This window comes from Mastigoproctus giganteus, chromosome 11, assembly GCF_048544385.1.
Source record: "Mastigoproctus giganteus isolate SK-2022 chromosome 11, ASM4854438v1, whole genome shotgun sequence".
NCBI lineage: Eukaryota > Metazoa > Arthropoda > Arachnida > Uropygi > Thelyphonidae > Mastigoproctus > Mastigoproctus giganteus.
This window is the reverse complement of record NC_143585.1, coordinates 30897586-30917164: the sequence shown is the minus strand read 5'-3', so window position 1 is coordinate 30917164 and position 19579 is coordinate 30897586. Positions and strand designations below refer to the sequence as shown.

Here is a 19579-nt window from a genome sequence, read left to right as displayed (position 1 = left end):
CAGACAATTTAGGACGAGGTGCAACTGATTTTTCGCCTTTGTCATCATCATCGTCCTCTTGTTCTCCATGAAGAACATTTTCTGCAATCGATCCCTCAGAAAAAATTTGATAGCTCGGATCACCTTCATCATTTTTGAGCCACTGTTCCACATCATTCTCAGTTGCATTTTTGTTACCTGTCCCCAGAAGAGTGTCCCCAAAAATTATACACCTTAACTCACACAAAGTCAATTTCAGGTTCTACGTCGTACAACAGCTTCTTGCAAGCATTAGCCAAGGCAGTAATCTTCATATCTTTCCACGCAGCTGCTAAGTTGAAGATAGTACATATGATGTTGTATGCATGTAAATTTTGCAGTGTCCTGGTGCTTCTTGTATCTTCTTCTGCGTCTTCTGTTTTATGAACTCTTCCAAAAACTTCTTCTTATACAACCTCTTACATGCAACGATTACACACTGATCCATTGGCTGTATCAGTGAAGTAGTATTAGGAGGCAGAAAAACACATTGAATTCTCCCATCCCTGCTAAATAACCTCTCAGCATTAGGGTGAGCAGGTGCATTATCTAGCAGTAAAACAGCTTTTATTTAATTAGAAGGAATTTTCAGCACATCTGTCTGATGTGCGACGCTATCAGATATAAAAATAGGTTCTAAATTTTTCCCTCAGGAGAGAAATTTTTTGTCCGTTAAATCCGAAGTCCGTTAAATCGAGGGCCTACTGTAATAGAACAAAAAATTTAAAAACATTATTTATTTATTTATTTATTCAAATACTATATTTGGGATCAACCTTACAAAGCGACAGATCACCCCAAGCAGAGAATCAATAAGAGAATTGCAGACGGCAGACAGGCTATTGGCATGCTAAATTCTGTTCTATGGAGCAGAAATATCGTATTCTAAATAAAACATAGAAACTTATATTTCAAACGCTTGTACAAAGTCTTTTATTGTATGAAGCGGAAATCTGGACTTTGAATAGGCGAGGGGAAAATAAATTGCTCTCTACAGAAATTGATTTTTGGAGATGCTCAGTAAGAACTTCTAGAAAAGACAGAAAACGAAATGAAGACATAAGAGAGAAAAGGGAAGTGAAAAAAAATATTATTAATACTATTGAAGAAAAGTGTTTATAATGGTATGGACATGTAAAACGGATGCAGGAAAACAGATATCCAAAGGCTATCGTGGAATGGATACGTCTAGGAAGGAGAAGAGAAAGACCTAGGAGGATATGAATGGATGGAGTACAAAGTGCATGGCAGCCCGAGGTGTAACTGACCAAGATACCTTGAACCACACTTTGTGGTGGAAAAAAATAACTTGTAGGCTTCGGAAACCCATTGTAAGCAGAAACATTCAGAATAAGCAGAAGGAAGATTTATTTATTCATTACCGTTTTAAGAATAACATCCGTTTTCAGTATATATCTGACCTCCATGAGGTGCATATAAAATGCACCTCATGGAGACCAGATTTAATCGCTCTTTCCTACATCACAGTTTTCCTACTTTCAATTTTCCAAACGAAATTTAAGTAAGCAGAATTAAAAGATGAGTTAGCTTTTGTAAAAAGAGTTTTTATCTGATTTGTGATCAATTTTTCAGGCCATAATTTTCTATATGTTAAATAATTCATTTGTTTAATGATATAAATAAATATACAAAATCCAAAATAATAACAAAATGTTCAAATCGGAATTTTTTTCAAAATATGTTTGTGCATACGTTACTACTGTGTGGCTGCACCATGGCTTTATCAGAGTTTATCACAGTAGTAATAGTAGCAGTAATGTCAGACGATGCAAGAAAGCAAGCTTATAGAGCATCATCCAGGAAAAAAATGTACTCGGTTCACCCATCCGTAACCTCCAAGAATTTGTATACTTCTCTCTTGAATTGATTCCAACCATTCACTTCCATAACAACGGATGGAAGCCAATCGACCAGAGAACACACGCAATTTACAGACAAAATAAATATATGGGTAGATGTAATCATTTACAGGGGAATCTAATATCATCATAATATATTGATGAAGAGCAGCTCATTGCTACTTTCAAAAGAAGGTTACGGCAAAGACAACTTGTACAATAGCATTTGGTTTAGTGAATTTTTAGAAGATGTATAATAGATCCGTGCCCCCCCCCCATAGAACTCGAATTGCTCCCACATAAAACCTAACATATATAAAAAGGCCTTCGCGGGTAGCGCAGTTGATAGAATCGCTCTTCCACACTCCAGGTGGAAAAGACCTTAGTTCGAGTCCCACCGAAGACGAATTGAGGAATTTTTATGGGCCTTTTTCACAACGTGGCTTTGTTAATCGATCTCAGGCGAGGGTTGCATGGATTTTTTTTCTCCCCCGAAACTCGGGTTTTTCGTCCAGCACAACAGAAAATCGACCACGCAATTTACAGGCAGCATACATGAAGCAATAGGCTTTAGTTGCTAATTCTCCTAAAACTCAACAACAACACCATATATAAAAAGCAAAAAAATAAAAAAAATAAAATTAAATGATAATGTGTGACACATTTATAAATTATAAAATTAAGATAAATGAAAGAAAAAATGGGACATTTAATAAAACGGCTTCAGGAATGATAATGTCATTGACAACTTTGATGTTTTACTTGGAGTTTTGCAGCACAACGTGAAAAGCGGTCGGCGTAACTAGAGTAACAATCAGATGGCGCTTCGCGCGAAGTTTAAGCTGTTGAAGTAAGGGGTAGTGTGCTTGATTTGGGTTGACACATACGTCTGAATGCAATTTTTTTTTTTGTAAACTGATTTAAATACAGTAGTTCACTATTGTGAAAATTTTACCCGATAAACTGCGTGAGTTAAACTATGTGCGGATTGCTTAATTTTTAAATAAATTGAAAAATGTTCATATTCTGTATGTTCATTAATAATTTATGACATGAATTATGCACAGCTATGTACGAATTTCCTCATTCAGCATAGCTACTGACAAGTATTGTAACGGTTATAAGGGTAGAACTTTATTTGTAGATGGAACTGTAGAGACTCATTTGATGAGAATTTAATTTGATGACTCAGTCCATAGTTATTCAAGGTAAGCATCGCAGGATACTTGAGGGGGAACCACGCTGTAGGGTTACTAGACTTCTTAAAAGTCAGAGGCGGACTGGCCATGAGACTTACCTGGTAGTCCGATGTGATTTTCAATATTACAATCTGACCTTCTATTTGTTTTCCCCTGTAAGAATTTTTGACCCAGTCCGCCTCTGTAAAAAGTCCTTCCTTCTTCCCGTCATGTGTTCTCATTTTAATTAAATTCCAAATTATAGATAAATTTCTTTTGCACCTTTTTGTCAGTGAATAGTTTGGACAGCATGAGTTTAAGAGGAAGTCTTGTCTGACAAATTTGATTGGATAAAAAAATTATATTAGGGTCCCCTGTAAATGATTACATCTACCCATATATTTATCTTGTCTGTTAATTGTGTGTGTTTTCTGGTTGATTTGCCTGTTCGCTGGACGAAAAAAAACCCAGTTTCTTGGGGAGAAAAAAAACCTTGCTATCTATGCCTGAGGCTGATTAATCAGCCAGTCTCAGGTGATTGGATACTATGATGTGGTCACAAAGGAACTGGATGTAAAAAATAATTTTATTATCATATACTTGGATTTTAGGAAAGCTTTTGATACTATGGCACATGGAAGACTACTGTACAAATTTGAGCAGTATGGCATTAAGGGCAAGTTGCTACAATGGATAAAAGGATGGTTGAGTGGGAGAAGACAGTGTTTATCAATGGACACTGCTCTTCGTGAACTAATGTTATTAGTGGAGTCCCACAGGGTTCGGTGTTGGGCCCATTGTTGTTTTTCGTATTTATCAATGATATTGATGAAGGTATATCAGGATTCTAAGTTTGCAGACGATACGAAGGTTGGCAGGGTTGTTAATGACAGTAATGATAGTACGTACTGCAACAGGTTCTGGAAAAGTTGAGCAGATGGACTGAGTGGAGTCAACTGAAGTTTAACATTGACAAATGTAAAGTACTGCATATGGGTAGCAGTAACTTCAGAGTAACATATCAACTGGGTGGTACTACACTCAGGGTAGTGGAGAATGAAAAGGACTTTGGTAATTGTGCAGTCAGATGTGAAGTTTTATGACCAGTGCAGACAGTCTGCAAGTGTAGCTCATGGTGTCTTGTCAATGATATACAGGAATTCTGCTAGCAGGGATAAGGGGGTGGTTGTCTCCTTGAATAAGGCAATGGTCAGGCCACACCTTGAGTACTGTATACAAGTCTGGAGGCTTCATTTTAGGAAGGATATGGAGGTTCTGGAACGAGTACAGAGAAAGGCAACGAGATTGGTGAGTGGAACAAAGGGTTGGTGTTACCAAGAAATACTTAAGTGCTGCAAATTGCAGCTTCCAGAGATTAGACACCTGTGGAGTGATCTAATTGAGGTGTATAAGGCCTTGAATTGTTTGAGCAAGCTCAATGCTGAAGGGATTCATCCTCTTGCACAGATTACTCATCTGAGGGGACATAAAGCCAAATTGAGGAAAGACAATTGCAGAATAAATGTGCGGAAATTTGCTTTTAGCCAGTAGGTGGTTGATAGTTGGAACAAACTTCCATCTGTTGTAGTGGAGGTCAACAACTTAAGTTCAAGGCAGACCTAGATAAACTTTTGGAGTGAATGGATGGGTGAAACAGGATTTTTTTTTTTTCTTTCTTTGGCTGATTCTATATAAGCTTTCTTTCTTGCATCATATGTCTCTGCTAATGCTATCGGTGTTCACATTTATGATGCAGTAATGACACATCCAGAATTTTTTTCTTTTTTTTTGAGGTGGGGAGATGCCTTGTTGGTATTCCACATTGGTAGGTTTTACAAGTGGCAATGCACACCAGTAGAATTATTATATAATACAAAACAATATTTTAAAGAGGTGTTAGTGCCCCTTCCGGGTGTTCCTATGTTGTTATTAATATTAGCCATATGGTGCAAGGAAGCCTGAGACTTTGCTGTACCAGCCAAAAAAAATAAATAAATAAAATAAATTTGAATTTCCATGTGAGAGAGAGAAAGAAAAGAGTCCAAAGTAGAAGGGGATCACCAAGAAACAGAAGAATGATCTCCGGCTCAGGACCCTGGGTGTGCCAACCCCATACTCACCAGATGTGTGCCCTTGGGGTTGTGCAGTTATGCATATTTCCTGCTGTGCTTTTGCTATAGTTGGGTGTTTGCTACTTATTATTGGCGCATTGACAGCTATTTCTAGTGTTACTCTGCTGATAGTTGATTGATAGGTGAGACTGAGGTAGCATCAAGGAAAGCAGTGTTTAATTGTCTATAATAAACCTAAGAAATGCCATACTGATATCAGGCTTTGTAAAAATATGTGTGCGCTATATACACACACACACACACGTTCAACATAATTTAGGCAGAAACCTATATAAAGTCAAAAATTTTACAAAGGAAGGCTGCAATGTTCACATGCTGTCTTTTTTCATAGTAATTTAGAACTCAAAAATTAGATGAGCTGGGGATGTTTTGCCTGTATGCACGCCTGTGTGCCTTTATATCTTAAATAAGCAATGGAATATGTAATTTTAGTGCTTTATATGATTTACTTGTACTATAACAATTACTGTAATTCATTAAGTAAAAACTGAAATGGTTGTGTATATGAATAGTAAGTTAATGGGAAATTAGTAAATTTGAATGAAAATTTCACTATAACGAAATATTTTGAGGTTCTGGCTGACTTCCTCTATTATTCAAACTTTAAGTCATTTAAATGAAACAGTTTAAAAATTCATTACAAAAAATTATTTTCAAAGCCCCAGTGTGTGAGAAATGTACTAGTTTACAGTGAAACAAATTTTATTGGAAAATTGTGAATAGTACTATGTAGCCCATATTGTTAATGCAGGTATAAAAGCATTTGCCTGAGGAGAAAAAAAAAAATAAAAGTTGAAGTTTTAAAAGATAAAACAAAAAATTAATTTTCCACCTTTTGTGTAGCAGCAGAATCAATTTGTGAAAATGATTCTTTTGAAATAATTTCAGTAATAGCCATCAGAATGAAATTTCAGTGCAACAAAATGATTCATACCTCTCCCCCTTTCCCCAAGAAGTTCACTGTATTGGCATTTTACTGCATACTCAACTTGCAGTTTTATCTGTGAATGCAAAGGACATGCAGTGAGGGTTTTCTCTTGCTCAAACAAAAGAAAACCTCATCACATGTTGACAAGAGACACACTTGTAAATAATCTGTACTGCAAATTGATGAGAAGGATATCAAAAGTTCAGCCCTTTAACATTAATCTAAATTAACAGCCCTTTTGGCTCCATAGCTAGATACAACATTTATAAACCTTAAGCGTGGACACCATTGGTATCCTTCAGTAACAGAGGTATCAGCTTTCGATAATGTGAATTATCTACTACCATATTGTAACTCTCCCATAATGCTACCTTGCTCCAATTTATATAACAATTAGTCATGCGTGGAACAGCATCAAAAGCCTTACTAAGAGTATATGATGTCAAAATTATACTTTTCATCTAGTTCCACTTCAAAAACCTCACAGTACCAAACATTTCTCAGGCATGGACTCTCTCTTAACAAACCTATACTGAGATTGCCTTATATCTCATTTCCTCTCAAGATATCTTGATAGGAAATGAACTATATTAACTATTATAGTTTTTCTGGTGCAGAAATTATCATTAGCCATATGGTGCAAGGAAGCTGAGGTCTATGCTGCACCAGCCAGAAAAAACATTTTTTTTAATTAACCTGAGAGAGAGAGAGAGAGAGAGAGAGAAAACAAGTAGAAGGGAATCACCAAGAAAGAGAAGAATGATGATATACATCTCAGAACCCTGGTTGTGCCAAGCCCATACTAACCAGATGTGAGCCGCTGGGGTCAATTATTTATACATCTGTAATTACTCACTTGATCCTTAATGTAGGTCAGGGAAGTTTGCAGTTAACCATCTGACAAGAATGTTTATTAACGGTATTTTGTATTTACTTGAATTCAAACCATGGCCAACTCAAATATGTGTACTACTGTACTTTCAGATTGACTATTCAACTACATCACGGTGTATAAAGGAACAAATCCATCACATGAAACTTTTTTGTCCACCATTAAAGAACAAAAGTTCTTTTTTATACTCTGTCATGACCATCTAGATCAGAAGAGCTTACAACTGGTCATTTGACAAAAATCGTGTTGTTAACTGTATTTTGTGTTCCCATAGATTAAATCCACAATTTACTTGTGTGTACTACGTTGATCACTCACCCCATGTGAATGTAGATTCAGAATATTTATTCAGTTTTTCATTAACCTGCACAGGATCATTGATAATTTTGCCACTTGTATCAATGAACCAATATGGTTTGTTCCTTTCCTTTCCTTCTAGTGTCAACATAAGCAAAACGTTCTTCGCTACTTTTTGCACTCTTAGCCAAAGACTTCTCATAACCTGCCTTAGCATACTTAAATCCTTTTGAATGACTTAAATACAGACTAATTTATGAGGCATTCAACAAACCATATACCTAAGGTACTTCCTATAGCTATATTTTAGTGATTCATGATTTACCATGTTCCTACATATCTCAACTTGAATCAAACTAATTTAGTATCTTGCAACAGATGCATAATTGAGTACTTCCTCAACCACTCTAGGCATTCTTTCATAGATTTCTTTAGCATTTCTGCCCTCTTTGGTCAAAAATTTGATTACTTGAACAGTGCTCAATTTGCTGAATATTCATTCTTCCACCTACCAACATAAAATTTTAGACTGCATAAGACATTTTATCATACAATTTATTTCATACAAGACAATTCTGTCAAGACATTTATCATACAATTCTTTTCCATGTCATGTTTATCAAAATCACTTTTTCTATAATTTATTAATACGGTTTGTATGTCTTGTTCTTGGAACTTTTTGACCACCCTTCATGTGTTATTTCTGAAAAAAAATCACTTGTTTGTTCCTGCTGGCAAAATTCCTGTGTATCACTGACAGAACCCCAGCTCTAGCAGACCTTTATTATTATTAGCTATATGGTGCAAGGAAGCCTAGAGAGAGAGAGAAAGAAGGGAATCACCAAGAAAGAGAAGAATGATGATATCCAGCTCAGGACCCTGGGTGTGTCCAGCCCATACTCACCAGATGTGAGCCCCTTTAGCAGCATTGCTCAGAAATTTTATCTCAGACTGTACAATCCTTTTTTTTTCTTCATCAACTACCACGAGTTAGGTGCTGAACAAATATGTTATTCTAGAATTACTGCTACCCAAATGCAGTACCTTGCATTTATCGATGTTAAAGCTCACTTGCTATTGTTCAGCTGATTTGCTTAGTGTACAAAATCTTGAACTAGCATAATCTAATTAGTGGCATTAACCATTCCTTTGTAGTATCATCAAATTTTTCTATTTATATACCAGAAAGCCACATATATGCAACATTGAAACTCTTTAGTGGTGGCCTGTGGACTCAGACACTTCATGCTGATTGCACTACAAGCACGCTAACCGTTTTCCTACAAGTTTAGTTTCCGGAATATTCCTCCCCTTTAATTCTGAACATAAAATCGGAACTATGAAATATAAATTTTTTTTTTTTCCTGGAAATTTGATCAAGCCCTCTGACTCAATAAAGAGACTAGTTTTTGGTTCTATTTCTCTTCCCTGTTAGATAAATATTAGGGACAGGTTGGTGCATCTCTAGCCTTCAGCATTCTAGTTTCACATTGTTCCAACTAATAAGTATTAATATAAGTATGCATTAAAAGGTATATAACATCGCACATTCCTTGCCCGTCTTCACATGAATATCAAACTATATCTTGAATGGGAAGCTCAAGAATTTAATCTTGGAAGCTACAAGGCTTTTCATGCCAACTAAGAAATATTGTTCAAGGTTTAGACCTAAATGGATATCAGGTGAAATAATGAGACTTGTGGCAGAGAAGAAAAATGCATGGGATGCATAGAAATTATCAAGTGGCACAGAAACCTACGGTAGATATAAGCTGGTGTGTAATCAAGTCACAAAGGAGGTTAGGCAGATGAAGGCAGATTATGAGAAAGCTTTGGAAAAGGATGCAAAGAGTTCTTTACTTATGTGTACTCTAGAACAGCGGTCGCCAACCTTTCAGACCTCACGGACTGCTAAACTCAAAATTTTGAATCCCGCAGACCACTACGCTGATTTTTTCCATAAAAGTAACATTCTAAATATGAAATGGTACTTACACTTGTTTTTGTACTCCAAGTTATTTGCAAAAAATTGGATATCATTAATGTTAATATAATTAGTAATATAATGGCCTTATAATGATAAAAAAAGTATAATAAATAAACGCAGATATATTCATTATGAAAAATGCAAAAAAAATTTTTAAATTTCATTTTATTAAAAAAGAATTAACGGAAACAATTAATATTATCAAATATCAGTGCACCTTGACATAGAGGTGTATAAAGGATTAATTATAGCAAAATAATCAGTGTGACATTTGTTGCTGGTTGTTTGAAATAAGCTGTTGGATTCCTGGCTCCAATGACGTTACTGCAACACGGAGAGCCGTTTGTATTTCTAGCCGACAGCAGTACTTGTTTTTAATTGCCGTAACTGATGAAAATGTCTTTTTACACATATATGTAGTTGCGAATGGAATTAAAATTTTGATGGCATTTTCACTTAGCACTCGGTACTCACTTTTTACAGAAAGCCAAAAATGAGATCTTGTTAGGGATGAGTGGAATTCACCTTTGAGACTGTCGTTGAATGATAGATTGATTAGGCTTTCTTTTTCTTTCATGTTCAAATTACTATCCTCGATTTTCGTTGAAAATGGATCTATTATCCACGTATTTTCGTGTCTGGGGTCCTCTTCCTTTGGGTAATAACGACCAAAAGAGTCGGTGAGCGACTGTAAGTGCAATCGAACAAGAGTTATTACCTGTCGGTTGACATCCTCCTGTTTCATATAATCATCAAAATTTGGGAACATTTCCAGATCTTCTTCAGCCAACCGTTTGCCACAGCAATATCTTCCTTTGAAATACATTCATTTTGCCTTGCAGTGTGAATACGTCCTTAAGCTGTCCTTGCAAGGACTTGTTCAGCTCGTTTAACAGAGAAAAAATATCTGCTAGGTATGCAAGCTTGGCTAGCCAATCATTGTTGGACAAGAGATCACGGAGCCTCGAATTATTTTGCTACTGGAAGAATAACTCGACTTCTTGGTGCAGGTGGAACAACCGGGTTAGCACTTTGCCCCCTCGACAGCCATCTCACCTCATTGTGAAGAAGAACATTAGTATGCTGAGAGCCCATTTCTTCACAAAGTGCCTCAAATATTCGAGAATTGAGTGCTTTGTGGCGAATTTCGTTTACAATTTTAATTACATCAGAGAGTACTTCGTGCAGTTCTGGAGATAATCTTTTCACCACAAGTTTCTCACGATGTATAATACAATGAGTAAACAATATGTCTGGGTGTCCGTCTTTCACTTTTGCAACAACTCCTGAACGATGTCCAGTCATGTTTGCGGCACCATCTGTGCATATCCCAACACATTTCTTCCATTCAATACTAACTGTGTTTCAGGAAATAACCATTAAGTGCATTGAAAATTTCAGAGCCTCTTGTTCTACCCGACAAGATTAGCAAACAGAGGAGTTCTTCCTTTAATTCTCCTTGGCAATCAAACCTCACAAAACAAAGAACTGCCTTGTTAGTTATGTCTGTTGATTCGTCAAGTTGAATTGAATAAAACATAGAATTTTTCACAAGTGCAATCACTTGATTTTCAATATCTTCGGCCATGTCTTCAATTCTGTGCTTCAGTGTTAGTAGACATAGGAATTCCTTTCAGTTTCTGGACAGCCTGTTTCCCCAAAACCTCTTCACAGGCATGTAACAAGCAAGGCTTAATTAATTCTTCTCCAATCGTATACGGCTTTTTACATCTCGTGATTTGAAGTGCTATCAAATAAGAAGATTTTACTAAGGACTTATCTTCAACAATCATTGTTGTTAATGAACTTTTTTGCTTTTGCAAATTTTCACGCATCCTTTGGAAGTATTCAACTGGCTTTTTAGCTAAATCTGGGTGTTTTGGCTGCAAGTGCCTGCCGAGTTTCGAAGGTTTCATGGAATCATTGGATAAACTCTCAGAACATATAATACAAAGCGGCCATGGATCCAGTTCACTTCCAGGTTCTTGAATAAATCTAAACTTCAAGTAGTCGACATCATATTTTCTTGAAACTTTGAACTTTTTCTTCTCTCCGCCTCCAGTTCTAATGTCCTTCCTGATGATGCCTTGTGGAGGCTCTGATTCATTAACCAACTCATGACAATGCGATGTTATTACCTAAGAGCGCAAATGCTTGTTTGCTTTTTCTCACTCATTGGGGTTATTTTATTTGAATCTAAAACCAAACAAGAAATAAGATGGTTATCAAACTCAAGCTCTTTGATGCCATTAAATATCACACTGTGCACAGTTAAAATAAAAATATAACTGGTCACTTACCTAAGAAGAGTACTGTATTGAATAAACACCAGTATAGTGTTGACGAAAATTTGCTTCTTGAATAAGCCCAACAATAGAAATAGCTTTCTATATTTTTTTACAATAAAAGCATCACTAATACCGGATATTGCACTGGGCCTTTTATAAACATGCAACGTAATAAGGCGAAAATTGCAAAAAAGTAGAATCAGAATATAATGAATTCGAAATAATGTAATTTTCTGTGGACCACCAAAATTCTATTGCGGACCATCAGTGCCGCAATAGAATTTTGGTCGGCGACCACTGCTCTAGAAGGGGATGAATCAGATTGGTTCACTTGATGTCGATGGGTCTACTGTTGAAGATGTGCTCAGGTAGCTGACAAACTGAATGAGTGTTTTTGCATCCACATTCACACATGTGGAGTTATTCAGGAGGGGAATGCCAGAAGTTTATCAAACTCAGGCAGGGAGCTAAATGATTTTGTAATAACTGAGAACAAAGTGGAGGAAAAATTGTTGAAGTTAAATATAAGAAAGGCACCCGAGGTGGATGGGATCTATCCAGTTATATTAAAGGAGGCAGCAGCGGAAGTAAGCAAACCCATAGCCATAATGATAAGAGCTTCTTTAGAATCAAGGGAGATCCCCATGTACTGGGAGTGCAAATGTGACACCAATTCACAAAGGAGGATCAAAGGGTGACACGAGTAATTACAGACCTGTTAGTTTAACTTCTGATCTGGGGAAATTAATGGAGGCACTGGTTAAAGAGGCACTGCAAGATCTAGACAAGACTGCAGTTATAGTTCAGACAGCATGGGTTTGTTAAGGGGAAGTCTTGTCTGACCAATTTGATTGGATACTGTGATGTGGTCACAAAGGAACTAGATGCAAAAAATAATTTTGATATCATATACACGTACTTGGATTGCAGGAAAGCATTTGATACTGTTCACATGGAAAACTGCTGTACAGGTTGGAGCAGTATAGCATTAAGGGTAAGTTGCTGCTATGGATAAAGGGATGGTTGAGTAGGAGAAGGCAGAGAGTGGGAATCAATGGACACTGCTCTTCATGGACTAATCTTATTAGTGATGCCCCCAGAGGTCTGTGTTGGGCTCATTGTTGTTTTCTGTATTTATCAATGATATTGAAGAAGGTATATCAGGCTTAATGTCCAAGTGTGTGGACAATATGCAGGTTGGCACGGTTGTTAATGGTGAGCTACTGCAACAGGATCAGTAGCTCACCATTAACAAGAAAAGTTGAGCAGATGGGCTGAGAGGTGGCAACTGAAGTTTAACATTGAAAATGTAAAGTACTGCATATGGGTAGCAGTAACCCAAGAGTAACGTACCAACTGTGTGGTACTACACTCAGGGAGGTGGAGAATGAAAAAGACTTGGGGGTAATTGTGCAGTCTGATATGAAGTTCTCTAAGCAGTGCAGACAGTCTGCAAGAGTAGCTCATGGTGTCTTGTCAATAACATACAGGAATTTTTCTAGCAGAGATAAGGTGATTATCCCCTTGTATAAGGCAATGGTCAGGCCACACCTTGAGTACTGTATACAGTCTGGCAGCCTCACTTTAGAAAGGATGTAGAGCTGCTTGAACGAGTACAGAGAAGTGCAATGAGATTAGTGAATGGAACAAAGGGTTGCTCTTATGAAGAAAGGCTTAAGTTCTTCAAATTGTAGTGGCTGGAGACAAGGTATCTGCGGGGTGATCTGATTGAGGTGTAAAAGATCTGAATGGTTTGAGCAAGTTCAATGCTGATGGGATTCTTCCCCTTGCCCAGATTAGTCACCTGAGGGGACATAAATTTAAATTGCGCAAAGACAGTTGTAAAATAGATGTGCAGAAGTTTGCCTTTAGCCAGCAGGTGGTTGATTGCTGGAACAATCTTCCATCTCTCATAGAATTTGACAGCTTAAATAAATTCAAGGCAGAACTAGACAAACGTTTGGAGTTAATGGATGGGCGAAATGGGAAGTTTTTTTTTTTTTTTGGCTTATGCTATATAAGCTTGCTTTCTTGCATCTTATGTCTCTACTAATGCTGTACACATGTGCATGCACATGAGGTAAAGTTATTATAGACTAATTTTATAATTTGGGAGATCATCATTTCTCCTAAGTCTAGAAACATTACGTGCTCGTGATGGCAATTTTCTAGTAATAATTCCTAACTCGTGCACTACTGAATTTCTGTTTATTGCCTAAAGACGTTTCCTCTCACCGTTCTACTACTAATAAAGAAAGGATTTTCATAAGGTGTCATTGTTATGCAGGTTTATTACTCTTTCTGTATGTTGCATGGATATATTTTTAGCTGCTATGAGATCAAGCTGCTTTAAAGACAATTTTGAATCTGATGCTATAATTAACTATTTACTGGTCCATCTTAAACGAAGCCAATTTGAGGGTGTTGCAAGAGGATCATCTTTTGACAATAAGGCTATTCTTTCATGTTTTTTTTTTTTTTTTTTTACTTCTTCGGTGTGGTTAGCTACTCTAGGAGAGTGACTTTCATATTTTTTTTCTGACATTTACACAATATTGTGGCGTCTCCGTAGCCAGGTGGGAAGGAGCAGCAGTGCGTAGCACACGCTTCTTGATTAGACCGGGGTTCGAGCCCGTCACCACCAAATACGGAGGATGCGGAAAGGTCAGAGAATGACCACCGCATATTCCAGAGCAATATGGCCTTAGTTGCTAATGCTCCTAAAAAAAAAAAAAAACCAAAAAAAAAACAAACACAATATTGTACAATTTTATCGAAAAATAAGCATGCTTAGAAATTAAGCACTTTTCATATCTAAAACAGAAATGTAGCTGTAGAGCATATAACACCTAGTACTACTGCTACTGATACTAAAATCAAATAACACTAATAATACAGTACTATAATATAATACTACTACTTACTAGCTAATACTAACTAGTTTATGCTAGGTGGTAGACGACTCTTATGAACTGGTGCAATCCCACCACTTTGCTTATTGGAGGCTTGAAGTGGTGAAATATGTTTAGCCTTCAGAGAAAGGTTTCCGACATTCCCTCCCACACCCATCTCCTTCAACCTATTCACTGTACTACTAGTACTAATACTAACCATTATCACTACTGATATAACATAACACTAATAATATAATACTTTAATAAAATAGTAATATAATATTACTTACTAATACTAACACTAGGTGGTAGATGATGCTCATCATCGGGTGAAATACTTCACTGCTTATTGGAGGCTTGAAATGGTGAAACCCATGTTTAGTCCCAGAGCAAAGTTTCTGTCATGTCCTCCTTTCCTATTTCCTTCAAACCATGCTTGGTACTGCAGGTTCTGATACTTTTTTGTGTTTGGGGGTTTCATTAAAAAAATAAATAAATAATAAAACAATAAGGATCCAACACCAATTCCTGTGGTACACCACTCATGACATTAGGCTCTGAAAAGCAATGGTCATTTATTTACAATATTATATATGGAAGACTCTTTGTCTCCTACCACTATCCTAGCCAAAAGTGTTTTTTTTTTTTTTTTAGGTGCATGATGTTGCTAATACTAATACTTGTTTTTCTTTTGTGATAGTTGGACAATGTGGTAATCAAATTGGATGTAGGTTTTGGGACCTTGTACTCAGAGAGCATAACGCATGTGTTAAACAAAATGCCGTAAGTAAATCCTTGGACTTACTCCCATTTTATATTCACATCTTATATATTAATATAGAATGTTTGTAGTATCCTACATAATCTAATTAGTTAAAAGGTGTAAATATGAAAAATACAATAAGCAATATACATTGTTGTGGTTGAAGTAATATAAATCGGTACTCCACATCAGGAAAAAGTATTATCATTGCCAATTTATATATATTATAAAAAACTTTATATATGCATTATTCATTAAAGAATTAATTTACGTACTTTTTAGAATTCTGTAATGATATAATTTCAAGAGTATAGAAAACACAAATGTAATTTATGTCCTTGGGGTTGTCACAGACATTCTCTCAGATATGCCAGACAAGCTGTACTTGCTACCTGGGAGTCTAAAACGCTGATGGAACTGATAATCGGATGACATTCAAGTCAAGTGGACCCAATTTCGGTGAAGTCTGTGACAGCCAAATCCTCTGCTTGCACCTTCACGATGGTGGGACTGTTAGTAATCCTGGGTATAACCCCCATGCACAAGCACACTGTGGGTGACCACCCAGGTATGAACCAACATAAGCAGGGGTCGAGGTGTGGTGCCCACACCACATGGAGGAATGCCGCCCCTCTGTGTTACCAGGCAATACTAGGTGGTAGATGACTCTCATCAACCGGTGCAATACCACCACTTTGCTTATTGGAGGCTTGAAGTGGTGGAATCCATGTTTAGTCTCCAGAGCTAAGTTCCGGTCAACCCTTCCCCATCTCTTCCATCATGCAGTATGACTGATGACTTTTGAGGTTATGATGAACATTTTGGCAAGATTCAATCTTCCTTACATTTCAAGGGTACAGCTCTAAAACGGTGTTCGCAGGCCGGCCGCTAGTTAGTACATCGGACCAAACCTATTGATAACTCTCTAGGAGGCTTCCAGATCAGCTAGTGTATAATCTTGCTACCTCTACTCTGCCAGATAGTGAAAGGAGGAAGTCTGAGTACTGTGTGTGTGTTGGGTCATTGTTGAGGCCACGTTATGTCAAGGAGCTGAGTAATTCTTGCTGTGTGTGTACACCATATCTAAAAATTTCATTACTTCGTGCAGCACATCCCCCCCCCACCTTTTTTACTTACTACTGAATACATCATGAATTGGGAAACTAGTAGAACAAACTTATCAATAAAAAGATCTGAACCTCTCAAAACACTTTCTTGATTATTTTGTACTTTTTCTGACGGAATCCCAATTATCAGTTGATTCAACAACTGCACATCTCAATTGTCCTAATTATTCGCTGAAGGATTCCACTTGCTTTAAAGGCTGTATTTGTACATATAAAAAAAAAACATATGCACTTGTGTTCAATTTTTTTTTTTTTTTTTTGAAACTGGATATCGAGTTTCCTCTCTAACCACTTACTGTGAGTGATGGTAGATAGCTCTTGTTTTCTAACTTCTCCACTAACTCAGGTGTTCCCCAAGTTTCAGTTCTTTCTCTCACTCTTTTCCTCTTTATTATAAATAATGACCTTATTCCATTGACTGGAAATTCTATCCATAGTTTTGTTCCAGAAACCATAAGTTTTCTGGAACAACCTCCCTTCATATGTATTTCATAAAAATTACAATCTGTGAAATTCATCTTATGTCAACAAGTATCTTCTTTCATCTTCTCAATGCTCAACCCATGCACTGCACTGTTGTTGTTATTTGGTTTTTTTAGGAGCATTAGCAACTAAGGCCATATTGCTCCGGGGCTATGCGGTGGTCATTTCCTGACCTTTCCGCATCCTCCGTATTTGGTGGTCACGGGCTCGAACCCTGGTCTAATCAAGAAGCATGTGCTATGCACTGCTGCTCCTGCCCACCTGGCTACGGAAACACCTCACACTGCACTGTACTAAGTACTATAGATTGTAATACCTCTCGTGCTTGGAGTTTTCATAAAAAAATATATCTCTATACATTAAAAAAAATTTTCCTCCTAGTGATATTTATTCAGGCTAGTGGGAGAAGATGGCAGGGCAATTATGTCACTACAAATGTGCAGGTAAATAATTACATTGTTGTCTTCCATTGAAAGACAACTGCCTCCATAACGTTCACCAATCTCGTGCATGTGCTTCACTGTCTAATACATGACCATGCCCGGCATCATTTGATGTTCCATTGTAATATTAGCTGATGAAGGGACCTGATATAGTTTGTTATATTTGTATAGTTTGTAAATATTTTAGTCCTGCTCTTTTGGATGCAACAATATTCCTCATGCATTATGGAAAGTGAAGCAAAAGGCCTTTTCCTAAGTGACCTATATAAATGCAGGTAAATAATTACATAGTGATATTTATTCGACCTTGAGAATGCCACATGGTGGTATAGCCAATGGGAAAAGAGGAATGCAGGTCATGTGGTACAAGTGGGTGGGACAATTATGTCACTACAAATGTACAGGTAAATAATTACATAGGTCATTCCTGATTAGATATTGATCAGTGCGTTTCGATAGGTGTCTTTTACGTAGAAAAGATTTGACTTACCCCGTCATACCTACATTTTACGTAGAAAAGCGTGATGGGGTTTGAGAGCAGGGGGCAAAACCCGTTAGTATTATATTAAATAAAATATTGTATTAAATAAATGCTAATAATAAATAAATACTTTAATTGTGTTTTTTTTTTTCTTTTTTTTTTTTTTTTTTTTTTTTTGCTGCTGCTATAAAGAAATAAACTATTAATTTTAAATTGGTGCTATATATATATCTCCAGTCTAATTACATTGTATGTCTACTATGAATAGTTCTTTGTGGGGTGCCTCCATAGTCAGGTGGGCAGGAGCAGCAGTGCGTAGCACATGCTTCTTGATTAGACCGGTGTTCGAGCCCGTGACCACCAAATATGGAGTATGTGGAAAGGTCGGAGCAATATGGCCTTAGTTGCTAATGCCCCTAAAAACCAAATAACAACAACAATAGTTCTTTGTTATACAAATCATTCGCAATAATTTTTTTTCTCATATAATGGGATTATATTTAACTTCAATTATGAACTGCATACAAATACTTGAATATCAAATGTACCTCCAGAATTCTAAAAAAATCTGAAATCAAGAAATCCCTCACTTAAAAATTCAAGTACTTTCCATTGAAAATGATTAAATGATTCCCATACACCTGAGTTTTGTATGCCTAACAGGCTAAAGGCTTGCGAGAAAATTTGTTAAGTTCATGTTCTACAAGGTAGTCATATCTAAGTAATAATTATAATTTGCATTAGCAGTGGCATATGATGAAAGAAAGCAAGCTTATACAGCATCAGCGAAAAAAAAGAAAAACACTTCCCATTTCTCCTATCCATTCCCTCCAATAGTTTGTCTAGTTCTTTCCTTGAATTTATTTAAGCTATCAATTTCCACAACAACAAAGTTAGTTTGTTCCAGAAATCAACTACTTGCTGGCTAAAGGCAAAATTCCACACATTTATTCTGCAACCATCCTTCCTCAACTTGAATTTTTCTTCTCTCATGTGTGTGTGATCTGAATAAGAGGAAGAATCCCATCAGCATTGATTTTGCTCAACCCATTCAGAGCTTTAAACACCTCAATCAGATCACCTCATAGGTGCCTAGTCTCCAGACACTGCAATTTGCAAAACTGTAGCCTTTTTTGTTACAAGCACCCCGTTTTTCCCCTCACTAATCTCGTTGCCCCGTCTCTGTACTTGTTCCAGCAGCTCTACAACCTTCCTAAAATGAAGCCTCCAGACCTGTATGCAGTTCTCAGTGTGTGGCCTGACCATTTCCTTATACAATGGTATAATCGTCTCCTTATCCCTGCTAGGAAAATTCCTGTATATCATTGACAAGACACCATGAGCTACTCTTCAGACTGTCTGCACTACTCAGAAAACTTCATATCTGACTGCACAGTTACCCACAGGTCTTTTTCATTCTCTACCACCCTGAGTGTAGTACCACACAGTTGATACGTTACTCTGGTGTTTCTGCTACCCATATGCAGTACTTTACATTTGTCAATGTTAAACTTCAGTTTCCACATCTCAGCCCATCTGCTCAACTTTTCTAGATCCTGTTGCAGTAGCATAATGTCATTAGTGTCATTAACAGTCCTGCCAACCTCTGATATGCCTTCATCAATATCATTAGTAAATACAGAAAACAACAATGGGCCCAACACCAAACCCTGGGGGCATCACTAATAAGATTAGTCCACGAAGAGCCATGTCCATTACTACTTTTTGTCTTCTCCCACTCAATCATCCCTTTATCCATAGTAGCAACTTTCCCTTAATTCCACACTGCTCGAATTTGTGTAGCAATCT

The 19579-nt window shown here is 37.0% G+C and overlaps 1 protein-coding gene across 1 annotated transcript in view; it reads left to right on the top strand.

The window, feature by feature from the left end:
- The first annotated feature begins 3002 nt into the window (after window positions 1-3002).
- The window catches only part of LOC150077848 (tubulin epsilon chain-like), a 97599-nt gene continuing 81022 nt past the window's right edge, over window positions 3003-19579 (top strand). Inside the window, exons 1-2 of the mRNA XM_090384382.1 lie at window positions 3003-3085; window positions 15174-15256. Coding sequence (XP_090240508.1) covers window positions 3061-3085; window positions 15174-15256 — 108 coding nt within the window. The 5' untranslated portion in view covers window positions 3003-3060. The remainder of the gene's footprint in view (window positions 3086-15173; window positions 15257-19579) is intronic.